Source organism: Balearica regulorum, chromosome 4 (assembly GCF_011004875.1).
Source record: "Balearica regulorum gibbericeps isolate bBalReg1 chromosome 4, bBalReg1.pri, whole genome shotgun sequence".
NCBI classification, from domain to species: domain Eukaryota; kingdom Metazoa; phylum Chordata; class Aves; order Gruiformes; family Gruidae; genus Balearica; species Balearica regulorum.
In genome coordinates, this window is record NC_046187.1 from 51894268 (window position 1) to 51909536 (window position 15269).

The window sequence follows — 15269 nt, forward strand, 5'->3', positions numbered from 1 at the left end:
GTTTTCAGCTGTGGCCATTAGAAACATAGATAACACAAGACAAAATATTTTAGGGTATGAATTTAAATATCCATCTACTATGCTGCTGACTTTCTACACATATGCGTGTAACACAAGGCAACTTAGTCTATGAAACAGTTTTGTGAAATTAGAACAGCGGTATCAGGTCCAACTGAAGGTCTGTGTCCTGTAGATAAGATATAAGTATCAAAAGGTTGCATTGAGTTGTAGCTCGTAGCAGATGTCCAGGGAAGAGTAGAAGTGGGAAACTCAATTTCTCTGTGGGTTCAGCCTTCAACAGTTTGTGACTGAGGGTATTCCCAAGTTATTTACATATGTTTTAGCTCTGGGTCAGGTTTTTTTTGGTAACTTTAAACCTGAGAGTGCTTTAATATCCACAGTACCTTGCAAAGGACTAAGGCTTTTTATAGAGTCTTGGTGATTTGGACACCAGTCAATTTCTTTTGCTATGGATTTTTTTTTTTTGTAGTTCACCAATTCTGATGCATCAATTAAATGTGACATCAAGTAAATGTGAGTTCTGTGACATTTTCATACTAATGAATTTGTCCTCAGATTATGGTTATTGGCAGTTTAAAAAGCAGTGCTTGATTTGTTTGCCACTGTGGAGGAGTGTATTTACTGCTTGTAAATACAATTTCATTATTGTTGCTCAGCTTTTAATTTATTCATTGCACTACAGCCTGTGTTTCAGTTTTCAGCTCAATTAGGAGCTATGCAGCATCTCAAGGACCAGCTAGAGCAAAGAACACGCATGATAGAGGCAAATATTCATCGGCAGCAGGAAGAGTTACGTAAGATTCAAGAGCAGCTTCAAATTGTCCATGGTCAAGGGCTCCAGGTGAGTTAGTGTAACTCTTACAGGTTTGATCTGTAGAGAATTTAGGCCCAAGTCTCATTTTCGATGCTGTATCTTTTCAATGTTGAGCAGCTCAAGCCTAGCTTATGCCTAAACCTGAACGTAAAAGGACCCAGTATTTGGTTGTTACTTCTTGCAAAGTTTCGCAGCCATTAGAATATTAATACAAAATGTGCGAGGTAAGCATTTATTTCATCTTTTAGCACAAGGGTGTCAAATTCATACTTTTTATTTCTTAAACTTACCTAACTTTGAGGCTGTGGTCCTACTACACACCCTCATGGTGAAGGGGTTCTACTTTGCATGGTATACTGAAGTAGTCACTGAGCCAGGAAAAAGACACGAAGTCTGGAGGATGCATTACTCAGTCTAGCAGCTGACCACCTGACTTCTGTATTTTAACCAGCATATATTTTTCTAATTTTGCCATTCTCTTTTCAGCAGCTGTTGTTGGAAGAAAAGAATTGACCCTATTGGGGTTTTCTAGTTAAAAAAAAAACACAAACAAAACCAAACAAAAACCCACCCAAAACTAAAATACACTTTAACAAAAAATAATCTAAATATTTTCAGTGTGGATTGTGAATAAAGAGTAGAAAAAACACTTCCTGGAAGTATGGAGTATGTTGCTTAAATTCTGTTAAACAGTAGGCGTTTCTGGCATGTGCCATTTTCAGTGTTTTATCCTGTCTAGTGTAAGCCTGCCAGCAGTAGACTGCCTTATAGATGCCTCAGAAGGAGAGATTGACAGCTCTCTTCCCATGCACTGTGGAAATTAGGGAAAATACCTAAGTGCTGCACATTCTACCATGTTAACCTGTCTTGGGTAATCTTGGACCTAACTTTTTGTAAAGACTCCAATATTTTTGTGCTGAATTCAGTTTATTACAATGATGTTGGAAAGTTCAGTATAATCATTATGATTTCTTGACTGCCAAGGAAGATTACGTTCTTGATGCTGTGCCTGGTTCTATTGATTCTGAGATTTTCTTCATTTGAATTAGTTTCACCGCTGGAGATCCTACAAATAGAAATTTGATCTCAAACACATTTTGTCTTTAGACATTTGTAGACTACATTACAAGTTGGTTTCTAAATATTACTTCTTCTTTGAGAACAAAAAGTAAACCTTAAAGGGCTCTAGAAATCAGGACTCTGATTCTTACCAGTTACAGTAGAGTGTTTGAATACTGACCCTGTATGGGAGTTGGGCATTTTGCTCTTAGTGGTTGCAATGGTGTTTCGACACTTCTAATAACTAAGATGAAACTTTATCTTATTTTGACTTACAATAATTAAGTTTAGTTTCTCTAAAACATCTTGAACAATTAACAGATTTTTCTTAAAAGCTAACTTGTGGATTTTATTTTTTTTAAGATGTTTTTGCAGCAGTCAACTTCTGGAGTCAACTTTGGTTCTGTGCAGCTCGCTTCTGGAAATTCTTCAAATGTTCAGCAACTTACGCCAATAAACATGCAAGGTCAAGTTGTTCAGACTAATCAGACTCAAACTGGGATGAACACAGGCCATATAAGTACTCCACACATGATACAGCAACAGCCTTTGCAGAGTACTGCAACACAGGTGAAATTCTCATTATTGATTTTGCTGGATAGAGTACATGCTCAAAACCACAGTTGAACCACAACAATAGCTTCCCTGACATCCCCCTTTGAAATCGTTTTTTGAACAATGTCCTTTGAGTTGTATTAGTTTCTTCATGTTCCAGGTTTCACAACTGAGAATCTAAGAGGTTTTCAGATGTCTGAGGGCCAGTCCCACCTCCAAATCCTCAGTCAGGAGAAATACTGGCTTACTTTAAATTAAGAATTCATTTGTAATAGAAAAACATTGGCAATTGAGAAGTATGGGCGATGCCAATGAGGAGGACAGCTGTAGCTGTTTTCAAATTGCTATCTCATAAAATATTTTTTCTTTTCAGCATAATCAACAAAATGTACTTAGTGGACACAATCAACAGTCTTCTCTTGCCAGTCAGTCACAGAACACAGTCTCGGCACCTTTGTATAACACTATGGTGATTTCTCAGCCAACAACAGGAAATGTGGTCCAGGTTCCTTCTAGCTTACCACAGAACAATAACCAGAATGCTGCCGCAGTGACTACTTTTACACAAGATAGACAAATCAGGTAAATCTTCAAGACCAATATTCTGATGACTTGCTGTAATGATATGCTTACATAGCTACATCATATACAAAAGGAACTAAAGTAGTATTAAAAAAATCACGATTTATTATTTTAACTGTGTATGGATACAACTGTTAAACTAAACTTTGCCCAAAATGTTTTCAGACTTACCAAAACCTGTGTTGTTATAGCAAAGAAAGAACCTGACAAATGTGCATTTCTCAAGTGCTCCTGATGCTTTTTTTTTCCTAAAGGGGTTCCAAATGTCTTTTTCTATTAACAGATTTTCTCAAGGTCAGCAACTTGTAACAAAACTTGTCACAGCCCCAGTAGCATGTGGAGCAGTAATGGTACCAAGTACTATGTTTATGGGACAGGTGGTGACAGCTTATCCCACTTTTGCTGCCCAACAGCAGCAGCCACAGACATTGTCAATAACGCAGCAACAGCAGCAGCAGCAGCAGCAAAGTCAGCAGGACCATCAGCAGCAGCTCACCACAGTTCAGCAACCAGCTCAGCCCCAGCTGACCCAGCACCCCCAACAGTTCCTACAGGTAATGCAGCATTCTCTACAATTTTTTTTGAAGTTCTGACACTTTCAGCATTGCTAGCTTATCCTAGGGGTGCTTTATCTGAAAACAGCTTAAAATAGTAACCTGTAAGCAAGCCTGATGCATGAGATAAGTTTATTCTGTAGCCATTCTCTAAAATCTTACTACTTCAGGGAGTGGTAGTCTTTCCTGCAATTTCACTCTATGCTTTGTCCTATCTTGTATCTTCTTCCCTTTGAATTGCTACTCTTGATTGATCATGAGATGAAGAAACAGTTGTTTCCCTTTAAAACAGCTTGCATTTTCTTTGCATTCACATATTAGTGCAAGAAGGTATGAGGGATGATCTCAAACAGAAATCTGGAAAGCAGCGTATGCAGCCCAAAGCAGGACATGTCCCCTTAATGTGAACATCTGGCCAGGCTACAGGGGAGGCTGAGCAGCAAGTAACCTTGTAAGCAGAGAGTAGAGAAGAACCTGAGTTTAGTGGAGAAAGAAGAGAAATTGGATCAAAAGAGAAGGAAGGCAAAACCCAAGGAGCTTAGAGATAGGAAATCTCAAAAAGAAAAGAAACAGAAGGTAGAAGGAATGGATGGAGAACCTGTTGCCATTTGTTGACTGCAATTAATCGCTGGCTCATAGGTCACCCAGCAGGTGATTTTGGTGAGGGAGAGGTAGTGGTAGCGAGAGCACTAAAGAGGAACTGCCTCCAAGAGTGCATAGGTTTAAAAATTCTTATTTTGGCCTCTGATGTTGCCTTCTCCAAAGAAAGATAAACTCTGTGTAACTATCACAGTGTAGTTTGTGCACATTCTTCACATTCTTTACCTACTCTGGGAATGTCACTTTGTTTTTTTACTTTTTAAGAGTATACATAGTTAAAAATCCTTATTTTGCAAGTATTTCTTCTTTCTTACTATGTATGGTCTCCCATTCGCACTAAATGAGGGATCCTGTGCATAGGTGGAATATATACAAACGCAGTAAGTAATTGAAGGCTTAACCTACATTTATATGCACAAGGAATGGTTACAGTTCTGTTTAGAGCTGAGTAAAATTGTCTTTCACTGGGTCATTGACAGAAAACGTTGACTTGTTGGAAAAAATCTTTCATGGAGCATACCAGTTTCAGTCATGCATCAGGCAAAGGCTTTTCAGCTGCAAGTTGACTCTCAAAAAGAGAGCTGAAGAAAGTGGTTTGGATTTCAGCACTCCTTTATGTAGTGGGAAATGCTTGAACTGAATCAAACCAGAGGGCAGATTTGGATGTGTTCTCTCACAACTTGGATAAATACTGTATTAGCAATGCTATTTAGCAGGTTGGTAGTGTCTGTAGCTCTGTTTCTAAATTAAACAGTTTGTACAATTTTGACTTAATTCTGGTGAAAAACAGAAGATTTGTGAAAGGTGAAGATCTCCAAAGGTCTGTTCCTGCTTTTCCTGCTTCTGCTCTCTGGGGCTTCTTACAGTCTGATTCTGTGGGTGTAGCAGGTGATGTAGTTTACTTTCTGCTGCAGAACACATTTCTGGATTGAGATGTCCAAGTGCATTTGTCTCCATCCTTCATTGTTTCTTTTCAGTAACCATCATCTTTTGGTTCTGCAAAAATGAATATTAAAACTAAGTACTATTTCCAATAATTAATGCCCTTCAAAGGGGATGTTTGGATCTGCGAACGCGGCAGTTTCTTTGTCTGTTCATTCTGACTGGGGGGATACATGTGGTCTGTGCCAAGTCAGGTGCTGTTTTCTCATTTGACTGCAATGACAGCCACCTGCACTTGTTAGTCCTTAAGCCCTGTTGTGCTTTTGTGGGTTGAAACAGAGACAAATTGCCGTGGGTTCCTACCCATTGTCATAGGAACTTACGAAGACCAGTTACAGCTGCTTTATTAATTGGTCAGATGCTTTAATTAACATTATTGGTATGAACTAATCTTTGCATTGTTTGCTTAGCTGAAATGACCCAGTCAGAAGTTTCTTTTGATTGAATCCTTGTGAGGAGTTAAAAAGCAGCTAGGCCCACAGTTCTCAGTGCAGCAGGAAAACAAATTTTTTTCCTATTTGCATGTTTTAGACATCCAGGTTACTTCATGGAAATCAGTCAGCTCAACTTATCCTCTCTGCTGCTTTCCCACTACAACAAAGCACTTTTACTCAGTCCCACCACCAGCAGCATCAGTCTCAGCAGCAGCAGCAGCAACTTTCACGACACAGAACTGACAAGATGACCGATCCTTCCAAAGTTCAGCCCCAATAGTGCGGGGCTCTGCCTCTCTGAAGCAAACTACCAGGAAGGGGGCTGCTCCACAAACAGTTGCACTGAGGCTACAGAGGTAGCAGTACGAAGGCTTTCTAACACCAGTGTTGAGATCTACTTCTAACTTCTGGAATCTGTTAAGAAAAGCCACAAGATGATGATGGGGACATGGCCAACTTTGATAGTTGCCCCAGTTTCTGTGTTCTAAAGGATTTGCTGCCATGTGTTAATTTGTCCAGGTGAAATCTCAAAATGTGACTGAAATGAGAGGGATGCTGAAAATATTGGTATTTTTATCAATCCTGTACATTTTTAAAGTATTAAAATGGACATGGAGCAATTGTTTGAATTAGCAGAAAAAAAATGCCAGGAATATAGTCCAAAAACCATCTAATTTTTTTCAGATGATTATGGGACAGTAAATATTTTGAAAATGTTGTGTGAAATCCAGTTCTCTGTTGTACAGATGCTGTAAAATATTGTGTATATGTCTGCATAAAAGGAGAAAGAGCAAAATATTTTATATGATGCATGAAAATGTAATCTGTTATTTGTAGGTTTGAACATGTTTCCCTAAATTCTCACACCATACTCAGACTAATGTTTTCCTCTGTTCTACCCTTTTGTTTACAACATGATGCATCATTATTTTCACCCGTAATGTGGGCACAAGTCTCTTGTTTGTGCTTTGTCTGTGATGTCAGGGTTTGTTTGGTGAGGTATAGTGTGTTGGTTAGTTGACTTCTCGAGGTTAAATTATTGATGAAGCTGTTTGAACTGGTGATCATGCATCAGGGTTCAGGACATTCAGATTCATGAATATCATCCATCATTTCATACTTAATTCATTGTTTTATTTGAAAAAAAATAGGAATTTGCACTGCTTTCTTGCGGATGGTTTGGAATTTTATTCCCCAAAGCTATCTTTTGATATAGTTCATAGTTGGAAATATTTATGTAAAAGGTTTAAAAAAAAAAAAGACAGTAATTTTCAAGAATGTTTCAGTTATAGGAGTAATTTGCACAAAAAATATATTTACATTTAATAACCTTTTGGGCACTTTTTAACCACTTTCTCTGTGGTGAGAATTGTAACTTGTTAAAATATGTTGGAATCTTTTTATTCTCCTTCAAAAATTAGTCAGAACTAATTCAGGGTCATTTTAACAACAACAGCAAAACCCATAGTGCCTTGATTTTAATTCAGGTGATAATGTTGAACATCTTGAATTACTATGTCTTGAATCTGTAACCATTTTCAATTTTGAAGTCTTAGTACATTGTCAACCAAGCTTGTGTATCTGCTTCATAGATATTTCTATATTGTGTTGATTTTAATAATGGTCTGAGTTGAGAACATGAGCATTTTTGAGTGGTACTCCCCCTCAAACACTAGCCAGAAACAGAGGAGTCTCTAAAATCTCAGACCTTGAAGGTAATACTCTTAAAAGATAAAAAAAATCTAAAAGTATAGAACTCCTTTTGCAGGAGGAGGAATAGTAAGCTGATTTTTTTGTTGTTGTTGGGGTTTTTTAATCATTTTTGTAGCATTTAAAGCGTGTATTGGGGGAGATCATGATTGCATTTAACACTACCAGGCTATTGATTTAAGAGATATCACTGAACTAAGACTTCAGAAGGCAACTTCACTTTATAAAGAAAATAAAAAGTTCCAACAGATACGATGTGCTATTTTAAGTAAATGTTCAGTAGGTTTTTATGGTACTAGTTTGTGGAAACCAGAACTTTAGAGGAAAATGAATAAATGCTGATAGATCTGATAATTAAGCACAGAAACAGTAAAAGAGTTAAGATTAGTACTAGGGAGAGAAAGCTGGATTAATCTTGAATACTGAGGAGGAGTTGGATGAATGTAACCAAATGGTGATGGACTATTTTGTACTATGAAACAGTTTGATTGTATTACGGATGAACCAAACCCACAGGAAGGTAATAGCAGTTTAGCCAAGCGTTTGATACCGTTGGCTGCATTTTGAGGCTAGCCTTTGCCTCTGCATGTGTCCCACTGTTCAATCGTTGTTATTCCCCACTTAGAAAGCAAGAGTTTGGCACCAAAAAGCACAGTAGCGAACAAGGAAGGAGAGTGTGAGAAACACAGTACCAAAGAGAATCAGATTGCTTTCTGCTCCAAGAAGCCTCTTGCAACTTGGAGCGAGGAACAGATGCCAATACCAAACGTAGTGAGGAACACTTCCCCTTCTTTAAAGGGATTTCTGGCATTCTCTGCGCTGGAATCATTCTCAGAAACCTGTTTCTGTAACGTTCTCTGTAAAGAAATCCCGCCTTGCTCTGCTATCCCTACCACGCCATTCCACCTGTTTCTAAATTAAGCTGCGTTGACTAGACGTCTGTGCTATCAGTACTTTTGCTTAATGGAAAATAGGTTAGATAACTTTTTTTTAACGAATTACAATAATAATATAGCACTTAAAAAAGAAAACTGGGAGAGCTTTAATAGTGCTCTTAGAACTATTGAATAGTGGTAAAATAGGTTTATTAAGCTATTATACTGAGAATTACAGAAAATAGAGATACCAGCCAGACAGTTAATGATGCAGCTTTTTATATAAAAGCTTCATTTAAACTTCTCTTCCCATTTCCCCCTTCCCAAATACTCTGGTGTGCTGCTATAGGTCTGTCAGTAAAAAGGTTAAACTAGGTGAGAGAGAAATTAGATTATGACAATAGCACGGCTGCTGAAAGAGAGCTAGAAATGTACACTTTGATCAAGAAGCTTTTGGTAACCTCAGAGAGAGGTCATTCAATTACGGAACTAACAGCTAGTAGAGAAAGTGTGAAAGATGGGGAAATTCAAAGTAACTGGAAAAATACAGCACACGTTTGAAAAATTACTGCCACGAATCAGGCGAACTTTTTACAAAAGCGAGTATGTAGAACTTGGTCCAGATTCTATGCAAGGATGCAGATGCTTTTGTTTCACAGCTAGTGACTAAAAAGTGTATATTTAAAGGGTCCGCAGCTTTCCCTGTTGCTGAATCGATTGCTGAACTGGCCTTGATCTGTAGTGGGAAGAGGACCAGGCCATCGCCTGTTTCTTAATCAGCCTTTTGCTTCTGCCCAACTCGTTTACTACAGTCAGACTTACGTGCAACATCCTAATAAATAGCACGATAACAAATGCTGTCATGCTGCGGTTCTGGAGCATAACCGTTACAGAATGACTCTGACAGAAGGGACGGAGTCTGTTAAGGAGAGGATTGTATTTATGGAGAGAGGGGCTGGTGATACATCACAGAGTGAAAAAGATGGCATAGTTGCATGGAGTTTATGCGACAGACGTTTTTTGCCTGCAATGGGTGAGGATTTGAAGAAAAGCTTCTAGGATAACTTCAGAGAAAAAGAATATAGCTATTTTTATATTGTATTTAATATATATTATATTTGTATATAAAAATGAAAGGATTCTAGTAGGAGCTCTCCATATGCCTTCCATTTCACCTAGAAGGTTTACCTTCTGCACTACGGTTCCAGTGTGTCACCACCTTCTATGGGCAGCTTGCCTACTGCCAAACACCAAAATTAGTAACCCAGTATCCTTACAAGAGATAGGTTTCATTTCAGCTTTATGTAAAAGTGAAGAAAATAAAGCTATATATCAGGCAGTTTTTCACAGAAAAAGAAATTCTCTTAAGACTCAGCACTTTCTCTTTTTGTTTTTTCTTTTTTTTTTTTTTTGTTGAGTAATAACAAGCACTTTACTGAAAAGACTATTTGAAAGGCAGTTTATTTCTTTAGTCAGTGAAACTGTTAAAAAAGGGGGGGCATCGAGGAATAACATGCATAAAACTGTCGAGAGAGACATTTCTGGAAAATGTTTCTTTAATATGGTGATCCTTTGAGGCTCAAAGTGCAAGATTAAAAAGGCTTCTAAAACCGGTTGGCTTTGTGTTTTATATGGCCAGGGAAAGGGATTAGTGGTGCTGGTTGGCTTCCTCAGAAGGAGACTTTTTAAGTTGCACAGTTGCCTATGAGAGAGAATCATCTGGAAACTCATTTGCCTGCTCGATAATTCTAAGTGTCCCTCAGGATTATAATTTGTGTGAAAACGTTCTGAAGGTTTAAAGATGTGGCCTTTTTCAAATGTTGAAGTCGATTCAAGAACCATTTATATTTTCAGAGATTTAACCCAGGTATTGTTATTGAGTGTTTTAAATGTTGTGGCATCAGGAGATGTCAACCATGTCAGATTCATAAGTTTCTCTATTTGAAATCATTATTAAAGTTAGATGTAGAGTCAGAGGGCTGGAAAATGGTTATTTTGATTAAAAGGGAAAAGAGACTAGTTTTAATAATTAACTTTTTATTTTTTTACTTATCCCTAGTGGAAAATGTTGAAGAGAATTAAGTGAATTTGGATTAAAAAAGACATATTTAAACAAATCATAGTAGATGAGACAACTGTGAGAGAACATTTGAAATTGTCTTGGTTGTCCACGAGACTGGATAGTTGCTTTTTCACTATCACGATTTTTAACACTACATTCCTTGTCTCTTTTTTTTTGTTGTTTGTTTTAAACAGGTGATTTTAAGCTCTGCTATGCTTCATGCTATGTCATCTGCATGAATTTGCCAGCATGATACGCTATATTCAAAGAAATTGTACTTAAATAAGGGGGGGGGGGAGGAAAAAACCCAACAAAACAAAACACTGTGTCTGAACAAAATATTGTATGGCCTAATACAGAGACCCCGACTGAGACTGAGAGATGCTGCATTAATAGACAATCAATGGGTAATTATTTATGAAACACTTCTGGGAATGGTCTTAAAGATGTTACTGCTTTGAAAGCAGTTGGTGAGTTGTCTTTTTTTTTAATAAGAAAGGTAAAAATTATTTATTTTCAAATATATCAGATTGAATTTTAAGTTTTTAAGCATTGTTGATTTCACAGTGTCTTGGGTTTCAGTTTTGTTTTGTATTTTTTTTAACTGGCATTAGATTTGTATACGTGAAAGAAAACAAACAGAAAAACCCTAGTGCCGCTCATATTGACGTCAGGAAATGTAGATACAGTTCCCTGGTGTTCATGTGACCATTACTAACTGTCAATTTTTTAACCGAATAAATGTAACTCATTTAAAATTTTGCTTTTTGTAGCTTCTAAGGTTCTAGAAGTTTGGGTTTTTTCCTGAGTTGCTTGATGTTGATTTTATCCAAGTTCCGGAGTGAAGCGCTCTCTTCCCCTTCCCACGACTGTAACAAAGTCTCTCTCCCCTGCCCACAGAACTGACCTGTGAGAAGTTGCTCGATGTCAATTTTATCTTTTCTCCCCTACCCAGACAAATGACTTGTGAGATTTCAGTAAAAACGGATACTGTATTTTTTTTTTCTTGTCTTCTCTCTGTATCTCTTTATAAATTGATGCCCCCCTCTAAAGGCTAGAGACCTTTGATTTGTGTATTTACATTACTGCCTTGGAATTTACCCCGGCAGCGCTCGGTTGAATGTGCACAACTTACTTAAAACTCCCTTTGTATCCTTGCACGTACGGCCCCGTTCTCTCTGAAGGGGCATAGCCCTTCCCTCAAGTCTTTAATTCATTCAGCTCCCCTCCCCGGGTATTTCTGCTGCTGGGGAATTGTCAAAGAAGATTTTTTAAAGGAATAGAGGTGATCTGAAGTGTTGGCTGTGCCCCTGACAAAGGAAGGAGACTTGCATTTAGCCGAGAGCGGGACTCGTGCAGAGCATGCAGTTCCTGCTTTGAAGAGCTGGGCCGTAACGTGTAACCTGCCAGGGCTGCCTGGTCCTTTCGCCCTGATCAAAGTGTGAACGTCAATAATAAGAATCTAATAATCTGAAATTAATTAAATGTTCAAGGAAAAGGGGGAGGGAAGGAAAGCCTGGAGAAAATGATAAATGATTCTTTCCTTTCTGTAGTATCACCCTAGATGCCCAGGTGAAGGTACTGAGCTTTTGGGAATGAAATACTACTTGTGCAAGTTGCACGCTACTTCTAGATGCCATGAGCCCCCTGTGCCCCAGGAGTCCCAACAAAAGTGGCGGTAGAAGTGCAACAGTTGTGGTTAAAACCTGTCAACAGCCGCCAGCGATAAGACTGATAGCATATAGCAAGATTATCAGTTTTGTTAATATGAACTTTGGAAATATCAATATATTTTTCCATAAACTTATCAAGAAGAAGAGCTGTAATTGTAACTGCTGACACACCTGAAGCAATGCTGTTCAGTAGCATTTGCTGTTGTGCAAACTTGGAAACAAAAGCCATACTTACATGAGAATGCAACTGTTAAGTACTTGTAAAGATTAGCGAGCCAAAGGTTAGTGGCACTTTTGAGTCTCAGGCATTAGCGATATAAATTCCAGAAGATTTCCGCTGTTTCAGGGCAATGTATAAAAAGAAAAAAAGTTTCCAGTGTCTTTGTATCACACATGTGCTCTCTATCACTGTCAGACCCTTGGCAGCCCCTTTCACTTGGGAAATAAATAATCCAGAAGAAACATGCATCTATAGTGGATGCCACATACGGATGGAAAAGGTTACAGGTTAAATGTAACCTGTAGCGACATTAGAAAAAGCCTGTAGCTGGAACTTGCCAAGGGCACTGACTTCAGGGGCTGTGTGAGGTCACCTATGGAAAAATGCTGTGTCATTACAGCAAGTGCCATTACATCATTATGCCCACATCTCTGGAAATTAAGAATAATTCAGGTTATGTTAGGCTGAAACCACCTGATCCTCTTAATTAAAAATCAAAGTTTTGGTTTTTTTTTTAATACACAGTATCTGGGACTAACACATGGGTAGGCTCAACCACCAACCCCTTTCTAGAAAGGGCTGTGTGAACCAACACGTGAGTACAGTGGCAGCGTTCCGGCCACTGCCCTGGGCTGGAGGTGCTGTGAGGAGAAGCCTGCACCCGGTGACTAGAGCCCCTTTCCTTCACCTCCCAGTTTCCAGCCTTGTGGTCTGACCAATACATCTCAAAACATATATATACACACACACACACACGTTTGCCTTGTGCTGCCCCAGGAGGAACAGGCTTGCTTGTGACCCAGACCTGTACTTTGGTTCAATCGGTTTCCTTCTTAGAAAAACTTTGTCCTGGCAGGATCAAGATTACAGGTTCACCTTAATCTTTGTTTCTGCACTTTTCCAGATAGGGTGTGATGAGACAGGCTTGACCCAAGGATTGGGAGTAGACACCTTCAGAAATAACAAGCAGAAGCGTTTCTTGTTTTCAACCCTGCAGTTGACATGAGCTGTTTTTCAGCCCAGTGGAACTGACCATTGCCTCCGTTTTGTTTCTGGTGCCTGGAAATGAGCAGCTGCAGGCAGTGTGCACTTTTAAACCTTGGCTGTGCACACATGCAGTCAGAGATGCAAATTCCTGCTTTAAATGCAGCTTTGGGGGGGTGGGGGGGGGTGTCTTTTGGCAGTGACTGCAGTCAGCTGCATCTCACCCCAGCAGGGAGAGCTGCAGGACAGATGGGAAACCTGTAGCAGACAGTTGCCTATTTATTTCCTGTGTTGCAGGCACAGTGACTTGCAGAGCCTTCCCTTCAACGCTGGAAGGTTCACATGATGTATTTCACATTCTCTAGCTACAAAAGAACAAGAAATTGCATAGGCCTGTGCCAATTAAAACTTCAGCTCGTTACCTTCAGTGTTTCTTTCATTGTCTGAAAGGCAAGACAACCCCCAAACCTACCTCCATTAAAAAGGGAAAGAGCACTATTTAAATTTTTCTGTATTTTCTTCCTGCGAAGCCAGGCCTTGGCTGGCTAATGCACCAACCAGCTCCTTCCCCAAAAGCACTACCATCTAGGAAAGCAGCTATAAGTGATGTGTAATGCCTCAGACCAGAAGCATTTATAAAGCCCCATGGGACACGTTGCCTCACCAGTCCATGTGCCCAGCTCTGCTGTTAAACACATTCCAGCTCCTTGGGGATCTTGAAGGAAGAAGCTAGATGAAGGTACAACACATGAGCCCATTGAACTGCACAGCTCAGACAGACATGCCCTGTGGTTCCCCTTTATCTCCTGGTGTAAGGAGAAGTAGAGAGACAAGAGATTCTTTCACTAAGAGATCGGTAAATTCCACTTTGGGCACAGTGGGGAAGAGGGGCAGGGGATGAATTATTGCTCACATGCACCAGCATCTCAACCGGCAGAACACTCGCTGTCAGCTCCCCCGCTCTGAGTGCGGAGGGCATCACAGTCACTGCAGCATCGTAGAATGGTTTGGGTTGGAGGGGACCTCAACCATCATCTAGTTCCAACCCCCCAGCCATAGGCAGGGACACCCTCCACTAGACCAGGTTGCCCAAAGCCCCATCCAACCTGGCCTTGAACACTTCCAGGGAGGGGGCATCCACAGCTTCCCTGGGCAACCTGTTCCAGTGCCTCACCACTCTCACAGTAAAGAATTTCTTCCTAATATCTAATCTAAATTTACTTTCTTTCAACTTAAAGCCATTATCCCTTGTCCTATCTTCTATCAGTCCAGATTTTCGCACTGTCTGCCCTCAACATCTCCTGCACAGGGTGGTTTAGCCCAGGGCCAGTGACCCAGCTCACATAGTCTCCTCAAATGTGTTTCATCTCAAGTAAGCAGGCCTAATTCATCTGACCACCAACAGACCCCCCTCTTCAACTAAGACACATTACTTTAAGAAAAGTACAGGTGAAAGAAAAGCTTTAACAAAATCTGGAAGGTTTTGATGCAAACACACCCTAAGAGTAAGACACTTTATATGTATATATTTGTATGTACGCACACACACACACTCATTAAGATATTACCTATATCTCAAGTACCCAGGGATTTGGAGAGCAAATAGTGCCAACACACCTCTCTGACAGCAATGCACTAGACAAGTATGATGAAAGCTGCTAAAGCCCCAACTCCTGCACCAGCCACAGGAGCTGCTGCAGAAGGACACCACTTCACTACAGATACAGCACTGCTAAAAATATGTCAGTGGAGTCCTCCACCACCTTCAACAGGCTTTGGTTACATCCCAACTACATTCTTTAAATTGTGAAAAATTCCACCAGGCACTTGACAACATTAAGTCACTGTAACTAGCAGCAACTACCAAAGCACCTTTCAAAGCTTTTACTAAAGTTTCACGAGCTATCTAATTTTATAATAGGTTTCCGAGGATAGGTCAGTGTTTGTGCTTTAAAAAACAACAAAAAAAAAAAACCCCGACCAAAAGTGAACCCACTGTTCAAACTAACTCCCATCTGCCAAGCTAGCATTAGAGAGCAGCCAAATACCTTGCTGTCACTGGTCAAAAGCATCATGTAAGTCTGTAGGAGTAAAATATAAATGCAGCAGTTGCAGGTATTTGTTCTGCAACTTCACACGAGCCTGTACAAACACCACATTAAATAGCTTCATATTTCTGTTGAT

The 15269-nt window shown here is 39.6% G+C and overlaps 1 protein-coding gene across 19 annotated transcripts in view; it reads left to right on the forward strand.

The window, feature by feature from the left end:
- Positions 1-11260, forward strand: part of CLOCK (clock circadian regulator) — a 67285-nt gene extending 56025 nt beyond the window's left edge. For 17 of the 19 annotated variants that reach the window (XM_075752133.1, XM_075752137.1, XM_075752134.1 and 14 more), the window contains 5 exons: positions 704-862; positions 2258-2464; positions 2823-3031; positions 3315-3585; positions 5659-11260. In XM_075752133.1, the coding sequence (XP_075608248.1) occupies positions 704-862; positions 2258-2464; positions 2823-3031; positions 3315-3585; positions 5659-5841 (1029 nt within the window). In that variant the 3' untranslated portion in view covers positions 5842-11260. The remainder of the gene's footprint in view (positions 1-703; positions 863-2257; positions 2465-2822; positions 3032-3314; positions 3586-5658) is intronic. The other 2 variants (XM_075752145.1, XM_075752146.1) reach the window with 1 other exon arrangement.
- Positions 11261-15269: the final 4009 nt, after the last annotated feature.